The 9942-nt window shown below is 37.6% G+C and overlaps 1 protein-coding gene across 1 annotated transcript; it reads right to left on the reverse strand.

Moving 5' to 3' along the window:
* Positions 1 to 839: 839 nt before the first annotated feature.
* On the reverse strand, positions 840 to 2559 carry LOC116174112 (ATPase family AAA domain-containing protein 1-B). The gene has a single exon (XM_031491928.1). The coding sequence runs from the start codon at positions 2407 to 2409 to the stop codon at positions 1276 to 1278; it is 1134 nt and encodes a 377-aa protein (XP_031347788.1). The 5' UTR covers positions 2410 to 2559; the 3' UTR covers positions 840 to 1275.
* Between the last annotated feature and the right edge of the window lie 7383 nt (positions 2560 to 9942).

Consider the following 9942-nt stretch of genomic DNA (forward strand, 5'->3'; position numbering starts at 1 on the left):
TATGCGACATTTTGAATTTCCAAAACTAAATTTTAAATAAGCATCTAAAACTGCAAAACATTGCCCATTTAACCAATTCTCTATCTCTAATAATAACAAAGTTTCCCATGCAATCCTACGCGATCTGGGACACACTGTATAATAATTATTTCTGTACATGATATTTGTGACTTTGACATTGAATCGAATTTATTATTTTTTTCGATTCTATTTTAAAAATGCTAATGCCTGAACATTTATGTGTTAGAGATCCTGTTAGTACCTATTTAGTAGTGATATTGCTATTGGTAGTTCAGATCAATGCATCACAATGATACACAAGTCCCCCCCCACAGAGATAGGGTGAAGTTGGTACCTACATTGGGGGAACATCCAGTGTAAATAATGGCAAAAGGTTGTATACAATAATAATTCACACATTTTTAATGTGTGGGGGGAGGGAGACTCAAACCTCGTAGGTAATAATTGGAGGGGCTTGAGCACCCAGTCCCCTAAGCCGGTATCCTTGGAATTGTGTTATGGAAACATTTTGAGAATCCCTTGAGGGATGTTGGCTTCTATTAGAAATACACAGAAAGTATAAATGTTGGTAAGTATATACTCGAGTATATAAAAGCAAATTACGTAGATGAACAAAATCCTTACTACCTAAGATTTTTTTCGAACTGAACACCTAGTTGTCCTAGGATTTTAATGTCGTGTTTTACATGAAACTGCTGTTTAAGGTCACTTTGATTAAAATCAGCTTTCAGAATATTACAAAAACCGCTGTACGAAACACTTAAAATGAATTTATTGAGGCATAAGAGACAGCCCAGTACGAAAAAGAAAAGCTCAAATTGCATCTACATAAAAATGTTCCTTTTATTGTTTCAGTATCTTCCCCCAGACAATAACACATGTAATACTTGAAGTGAAAACTTAAAACAATGCCGTAAACAATTACAAACATAATTTGCTCTTTAAAAGATGTCAACTGTCGCAAATTCGGTACTAGAAGTAAATAAAAATACTTAATTCAACTAAAATAGTCATGCTCAGTTTTAAACATACGATGAATAGTGACAAACAGTACACAGTAAGTCCTCTCATACACAATCGATAACTTAAAGCAACATTCTTAAACATCAACAGTACCATTTATTTACAAATTACAAGAAATTACTTAATCGCCTTACTAGTGACAACGCGATCAAATAATCTTGCAACCCTCTCATACTTCGCTATGTATTGCTCGTATTCTGCTAGATGTTTCACTAAAATATCTACGCGCGGCTAATCTAAATCTAATCTTGGAACGGGCAACGAACCGCAGTGCATTTTTGACTCCTTCATTTTATTTAACGACTTCACTAAATCGTCCATAGTGATCGGACGTAGCGCATCATGAAATTCATCCTCTGAATCGGTCATAGCGTTTCTATTACTAATACAAGCTTCTTCGTTAGCGGGCACATTACGCATGTAATCACGTACACGGTACACGGAGGCGTTTCTGCAGAGCTCGCGTAAATCGGAGCCCGAGAATCCGTCAGTTGACTTTGAGAGGGTCGTTAAATTGACTTCACTGGAAACTGGCTCGTTCTCTAAAATTAACTGCAGTATTTGTAAGCGCTGAGGCGCATTCGGCATCGGAACATGAAAAGTGGCAGGCATGCGTCGTAGAATCGCGCGGTCCAGATCTTGTGGACGATTTGTAGCACCCATTATGATAACTGTGCAACTCGAATCGGTAGATAGTCCGTCCCAGAATGACATGAACTGCGCCTTCATCATCGCGGTCGCCTCGTGATCCGTACTATTCCGCATCCTTAAAAACGAGTCGATCTCATCAATGAACACAATGCAAGGTTGCAACTTGACGGCTAACGTGAAGACTGCGGCCGCCAGCTTCTGACTTTCGCCGTACCACTTGTCGGTGAGAATTGAAACGTCGAGATTAATGAAACGTGTCCCCGCTTCTTTCGCGGTCGCCTTTGCGATTAGCGTTTTACCGCAGCCCGGAGGTCCGTGGAGCAGTACACCTTTCGGCGGCTGAGTCAGCTGAGAGTCAGTGAAAAGATCCTTTCTTTGTATGGGTAAAATAACGGTCTCACGTAGTTCTTGCACTAAACCTTGTAAACCGGCTATATCCTCCCAAGTTACCAGGATATCCTCCGGGTGCACCAAGTGTGCTGCGATCATCATCTCGTAATCACTAAGTTTGTCCACGGACAGAGGAGTATTACCACTGCCGGCTAGCCTCCGTAGCTGTTCTTGTGCTCGTTTCTTTGCCTTCTTCTTACTTTTGTTAGTGGGATCCACCTGATTCATTAACCATTTGATACTGAGAAACGTAACTGCGGACACTAATGTTAAACGCACCACTAACCCTATTATTTCAGTTCTAGAAAATGTGTCTGACATCATTGTAGCTTAATGTGTCTTTTAATTAAACTCTTATTAAAACGAAAAGGCGCCAAGTTATATGGAAAATTTTACACTTACATCATTTTCCTTTATACCTACAATGAGGAAAATTTCGATTTTCGATGACTCGCTCTGATAAAGGATAGGGAGGTAAAATTTGACTGTATGTGAGACACAGATACATGTGGTTCCCAACACTATGATATACAGGGAGTTTCATAAAACTGAACATATAAATTCAGGTAAAAACAAACACAATAATCTGTTCTAATACAAAGCAAAAATAAGTGGGTCAGTTAAAATAGTCAAGTCAAATTAGTTGCAATTAAATATCACTTTAGAAAAGTATTCATATTGAAAAAGCATTATTTCACTTGAAATTTAAAAGAGTAACGGAAAAACAGTATTACTCTTGTTACTATTTAACTTACAAAAGCAGTAAAAACTACCCTTAAAATCATATTACAAATTTTTAAACGTTTAGAGGGAAATGAAAGATATTCTGAATGGTCTATATGTAGCGGGTGTTCAGCGAGGAATGGGACAGCGGAATATCTCGGGAACGACTGCAGATTTTGAAATTCTAGAAAGTTTGTTATAAATGTAAGCTAGTACCATATTTTTTTTTAATTAAATGCGTCAACGCTACGTGGCGCTACCTAACTTAATTTTTTTAAACGTAATACCCTACTTTTATTAGATTTTTGGAATTTAAAACATATTTGTGATAACTCTTTCGCGCCATGGCGTGCCTTGTAGTTCCACTGAACGTAGTGCAGCACACCACATTACCGGGAGATTCATTGATGTTTGCCGTACAAGGTACAAGAACAAAGGCTTGTTCCTCGATGAGGAAGCTTAATTTAATTTCAGTCATCTTACTCAAAAGACAACTTATGACTCGTACAAATGTTTCGTAACGTCGCGTCGCTTCATTGCAGTGCAGTTCCGCGTAGTGCGGTCTTACCTTAAAGTGCGTGTTTTAATCTCGAGGGACAGTGGGTAAAATGGGTGGCGCAAAAGAAGTGATCCCTTGAGAAATAAGTATAACTTCTATAATTTTCAACATAATTTTTATTTGTTTATATACACAAAATCTACATTGAACCCAATTCATTCGCTTCAGAAACTAACTTGCGTCCTTATACACAATAGAAGCATTTCCTCGAAAGTCTCCATAGCTTTCACTACAGTTTCTTTATCAATGGCTGTTAATTCTCCACAGCGAAAAAACGATGTTCAACGTTCTACTGTAGGACTATGTAGTTCAAATGCAACATCGAGTATGACGAGTTGCCTACACACCAGGGTACACATTCGAAACTCGCACCGTATCGTATTGTTATAAATTTTGAAGCCATTAACCCTACGTACAACGTTTAATTAATTTTAAAATGATGTAAATATGTAACAGAGAGTTTCTATGATATGATAATATGAATTTAGTATTAATTCTTTCCACGCGTAAACAAATGAATTGTTGGGAAACAATTGCAAATCAATAAACAATGATGAAGTCCATAGCAACCTGAAGTTTATGTGTTTTGTAAATTTTGTGTCCTGTACTGCCCAAATGTAACATCATAAAGCAAAACTACGGTAGGTCTTTGAATTTTATATTAAAAGAGTAGGCACCAAAATTTATAAAATATATCGTTCTGACATCTGTTGTAAATATAGTGAACTGAAAGCTACTTGTTGCCAATAAATCTAGGGAACTTAATTATTACCATCTTAATGTTGCACTACATATGCACAGATGTCGCCACCTTACGACAGAAAACTGCACCTACCCCACCAGTAATAATATAGTTTCTTGCACGTATTGGCTTCAGATAGAATTCGATTTAGCAAACTAACGTTAGATGTCAGAACGATTTATTTTTTTTAAATTTCAGGACCATAAAAAAACAAACTGCATATAATTTTGTTACATTTAGGCAGGTATAAGTAAACAGAATTACTAAACATAAAACTTTACCGTTTATAATAATTGGTTGCTGTGTACTTCAATTATTTTTCATACTTTTCGTATTATACAACCAAAACCCCTCTTTTACTTATTTCAATAATCATTTGAAATTTAACGAAATGCCATAACGTAGGGTGACTTCAAAATTTGAATATATACCTACTTTAAAAATGTATAAAAATGCGATATGGTCCTAGCCCTGAGGGGAGCAATTCTCAGGGTAGGCTCGGGTCCGACGAAGACTCCACTGCCTTCACGAGCCAGCTCTTCCCCCTTTTGTTAACCTCTATTCCGCAGTACGCTGGCACCCAGATCAAGCTTACCCTATCACCCTACACTGGTAATATGTGCCTAATCTATCTAGAGTTTGCCTGCAATGGCAATGAACTGGCGTAGCCGATCGGAACCTGTCTATCTGACAGAGGGCCTTCTGCATATGTATACACACATGTTTATTACGGTAACATTTATGGAAGTTCTCCTGTGCACATGTCATGCCCTCCACTTCCCGGTACACCCCCAACTTTGGGTGCTTCTGAATCTCTAGGCTTCTTCTCAGGCTGCCCTGAGCCAGACCCTGGAGTGCTTCCCTCCGACCTGGGACGCTTGGTCCCTGACGTGGGATTGCACCCCTGCGCCAGCCTTTGGTGTAGGGCCCGCTTGACCCGAAATTTTACTCTCGAGCTGCCGGGCGCTTTCTAGCTTCCACCTTCTGATTCTTCTTGCGATTAAGAGTTGGCCCATCACCAGGGGCCGTTCCCTCTTTCGAGGAGCTTGCCCTTTGAGGGCCCGGCTTGTTAATCCCCTCTCACGAGGAGCCCGGAAAGGGTTTGTTTGAGTACTCGCCCATGCAATTCCCACTAGTAATGCGGAAATGCGGTCTCACCTGGACAGAGCCGCTTGCCCAGGGCTTGGCTGCTAGGCTCTTCTCGAGGGAAAGGAGCTACCACTCGGAGGTCGCCCGGTAGGGTCGCGAACATCTTGATTTGGGAGGATGGTCTGCGGCGACGACCTTCGTTGCTACCAGTTTGGCTTTTAGTTCCGACGAGTCACTTGAATCGTCACTACCCACACCGAAGTTATGGACTAGAAACAAATTTCGAAAGAAAATTTAAAGGGCTGTAACTTTTGAACTAGTAGCCCAATCTTGGAACTGTTTGAAATTATGGATTCTACAGGCCACATTCTATAAGAAAATCTTTTTCCGGGTCGATCTGAGACAATTTTTTTCTCGGGGCTCAAAAAAAGGCAGTGTATAACCTTCCTTTTTTACCAAAAATCGCCTACACCAAAATTTCTCGGGAAAACACTTTTTCTTATTAATTTGGGTGCGTAGAATCCAAATCAATTTGTACTTTTTCGATCAGACTTCTCAATCAAACGTTATATAGACTAGAAAAGAATTCAAAGGGCTGTAACTTTTGAACTAGTAGCCCAATCCTGGAACTGTTTGAAATTATGGATTCTACAGGCCACATAGTCCAGTAACTTTGTTCCTGAAAATGGGGGGTACCAAGCGTCAAATCCGGTAGTTCTGATTTTTTGTAGGATTGCTTATGTTGTTAACCCAATGTATAATTCAAGTTTTCGACCTCGAGCGGCGAACGCAACATAGTCAAATATACTAAAAACCGAGGAATTTTCGTTTTCTTTTCAGATTTTGACGATTTTAATCCTGAAGGCCCAGTTTTTCGCCAATAACGGTTCAATAAGTTTTCAAAGCAGACCAAATAAGGTGAGAAGCAGTCATAAGGGAATCAAGTACACTCTATACTACGATGGGCATCGCACAAGGAAGTGTAATTGGACCACTGCTATTCATTCTTTCGGTGAACGACATTGATTTAGTCTTACCCCAGGGCGATAATTGTTTAATTACTAATTACGCAGACGATTCTAACATCCTGATAGAAGCAGAGAAATTTGATAACCTAATGTTAAGTAGCAACAAAGTGTTCGGTGACATGAGGGCCTATTTTAGTGCTAATCAACTCCTCCTCAACGAAAATAAAACACGTGTGCTCTTCAAATCTGTGCATTCAAATTTAAGTGTGCCTGACGTAATCAATATTTGTGGTGCTGAAAGGCGCTTGTGTGAGAACACTAATTTTTTGGAATAACTCTACAATCCACTTTGAAATGGTCCGCGCGTATAAGTAGAATCTGCATAAAATTAAATTCTGCATTGTACTCTATACGTGTCATGAAACCATACCTCAATGTGCATGTTTTAAAATCTGTTTATTATGCGAATTTTGAAAGCCGGTTCAGATTTGCTATAATATTTTGGGGGCATAGTTCTGACTGTGAGAAAGTTTTCTTAATACAAAAAAGAGTAATCAGGTCCATTTTCTCGTTATCATACCGTCAATCGTGCAGAGGCGCATTTAAAGGTAATGGAATTCTTACCTTCTCAGGGGTGTATATATTTGAAATATTAGTGTTTATGCTCAAGAATAAACTTTTATTTAGTCACGATAAAATCGGACACAGCTACAATACAAGGAAGCTGGAGGCGTCGTACAACGTACCCATGCATAGACGAACTGACACGGAGAAGAACTGCTATTATTCGTGCATCAAATTTTATAATAGACTTCGAACAAATATACAAAATTTAAGTAGTCTTAATGAATTCAAAAGAGCGGTGAAAAGCATATTAATTCAAATTGAACCCTATAGCATATCAGAATTTATGGAGCACCAGCTTAAGCTTTGACTATATGTATTGACAATACTTGCGTCAAATGTATTTCAATGTAGGTAATTGTAAACATTTTTCGGCAAATATATTATATTATTATTGTTATTATTATTAATAGATTCCGAGATAATTCTTTTCAAAGATTGTCAATTTTTCGAATTCAAAAATCTTTCACAATACTTTATGGGTGACTTTTCTATTCTGTTTTACACAGATGCCAAGAATGGGCGGTATTACGCTGAAAAATAAAACGTCCAGCGAATTTTGTAAGGCGTTTTTTATTTTCCCTGATTTTTTTCTGATCTAGAAATGGTGGAGGATGTATTGTGGAGAGATGTTACACAAGATACTGACAATCCAGCCACAAACCTTTCAAGTGAGGAAATGGACGATGCTCAACCGTGCTCGTCCAAGAAGGGAAAATATACTTAGATGGAAGTCAAACAAAATTTCTTTTTATAAAATGACTGTTTTGAAGTTTAATTAAGAATATCATTTACACCTCTCGTTTTCTTTTGTAGAATTACAGAACAACAAAATAGTGATAACAATTTTCGACTTTGAAAAAATCGATAAACTTTGAAAAGCATTATCTCGTAAACTATTACGTCTATAGAAACGGTTGTAGCCTCAAATTGTAAACAATTTAGTCTACTTTCAAAGCGTATTCATTAGTTATTTTCGACAAACTGGTCCTTCAGGGTTAAAATCGCAAAAATCTGAAAAGAAAACGAAAATTCCTCGGTTTTTAGTATATTTGACGATGTTGCGTTCGCCGCTCGAGGTCGTTGTTGTTATATTTCTTCACTATAGCTCTTAATATAATCAAAGTAGCGTTGTTTTTCTCATTTCTACTAGCTCCTCATGCAATATTTTCGATGTAAAACTATAGTCTGTGCTATATTATTTGGTAGATTGTCCACTGTACCTCTTAATATACTCGTAGTCAAGGTGGCATAATTTTTTCATTCTACCAGCTCTCCAGGCTATAATCCTTCAGAAAAGTTTAGGTATTTTTAAATCGATCGGAGACAAGTCGATTTTAGAGGTAAGACTTCTTTTCAGAATCCGGGCAGAGGGGTTAGTTATCCCTTTTCAATACGACACTGTTAAAAGCAACTGATTGTGGGCCCAAAAACAGCGATTATTGTGTCTTAATTGTTATAAACATACAAATTGAAATAAAACGATGCGACACTTTGTTTTGCAGATTGTAAATTTTTTTAACAGATTAAGAGCGCACGCTCGACGCTTTTCGAAACTTTTAACTTTCTAGTACATTTAGTAGCGTCGGGACGTTGCTTTGGAAATGAGCGGCGCTTTATAAGTTAGGTATCTATGTTTAAGTGTAGTGTTTTCACGCTGCAGGTTATCATGAATTAAAAACTAAGGTAGGTGAGTCTCTAGCCCTAACTCAATTCAAAGATCTCGTTTAATTCGTAACGTCCACTATAAAAACCGTAGTTGTTTTGTGCACTTACCTGTACTTACCTTTCATTAAACTTTATGGCAACTGTAAATTTGTAACAAAGACAAAAGTCGCGTAAAAACGGCTTTAAATGAACTGAGCAGACAAAAAAGCATTGCGGTACATACCTCCCATGTGCGTCGTTTCGAGCAAAGCACAAAAAAGAACCGCGCTATGACAGATCCGTAAATTAATAAATATTAATAGCCATTAAATCCCTTTGGACTGAAAACTGGATCGTCTGGATTAGCTTCCGGGATGTGGGTAAATATGAGCTTTAACTTAAACTGTGCAGGTGCCTCCTTCGACTGCCACTAATGCACTTTTGGAAAATAAAAACAAGTTTCTAGTAACAATTTAACGTCAATAGTCCTTTCCATAAAGGTAAAGAAAAAACCATACGATTTTACATGTAAATTTTGGTTTTTACTGAATGCTAAAATCTAAACTTCTTTGTTACTTATTTAAATGAGAAAACACTGAGATTTCCTTCCAACCATCAACAAATTTGAATTTTTCCTAGTAGATGATTGAAGAGAAATATTAAAATGCAGGATCTCTCTTCTATAGCATTTGTATTATTTAGAGTATTTCAAATTTTTCAGGTTTTCCTATCCCCTTTATTCTCTGCGTAGTGTAACGGTAGCTGTAAATTTGCCTTTTTTCATTATTAGTTTTCTGGTAATGGGGGTTCCTGATGGCTCTTTTCAACAGCTCTCGATCCTATACTCTCAATTACCTTCTTCTTCTTCCTCTTTTCCTTTATCCCTGAACAGTTCCCTCGATTACTTCCTTCAACAAACAGTTGTTTCTTTCTACTTAGTTCTTCTACACTGCACTATTACTTATGTTCTCAGTCCAATTGATGTTTATCATACTTCTCCATATCCACATTTCAAAAACTTGCAACCTCTCCTGATCTCTTTTCATTGCTGTTCACGTTTCACTACCGTACACTCCTAGTGGGAGCGGTTCGTGATAAATATTGGTATTATTCGGCATTTCGTATTAAAATTGTGCCACTTGGAACATATGTTCCCTAGACTTATTGGAGTGATTTGAGTCGCAGAGCCGGAAGTTCCGTAATATCCAAAGCTAATTTCTGTGTGGGAAGCATGTTTCATTTATCATGTATAGGCCAATTGTATGATATCTTTAACGTCCGACAAGATTCAAAGGTTTTGACCGATTTTCGTAGTTGAGGTGACGTTTCTGAGATTCTTTTGGGTGAAGATTACCAAAAAAAGACCCATTAAAGGCCTTTTTTATGAAAGTTTTTGTATTTTGAATAAACAGATCGAGGTTAACTAAGTGCAAAACTGAAACTTATTCATTAATCCTGTTTTTAACTAAAAATTGTTGATTATTGAAACGTATTTACAAGTAAAA

This window comes from Photinus pyralis, unplaced genomic scaffold, assembly GCF_008802855.1.
Source record: "Photinus pyralis isolate 1611_PpyrPB1 unplaced genomic scaffold, Ppyr1.3 Ppyr1.4_LG6, whole genome shotgun sequence".
NCBI lineage: Eukaryota > Metazoa > Arthropoda > Insecta > Coleoptera > Lampyridae > Photinus > Photinus pyralis.

Coding starts and splice junctions, on each gene's coding strand:
- LOC116174112 (XM_031491928.1), bottom strand. CDS start 2,409: ATGATGTCAGACACATTTTCTAGAACTGAAATAATAGGGTTAGTGGTG.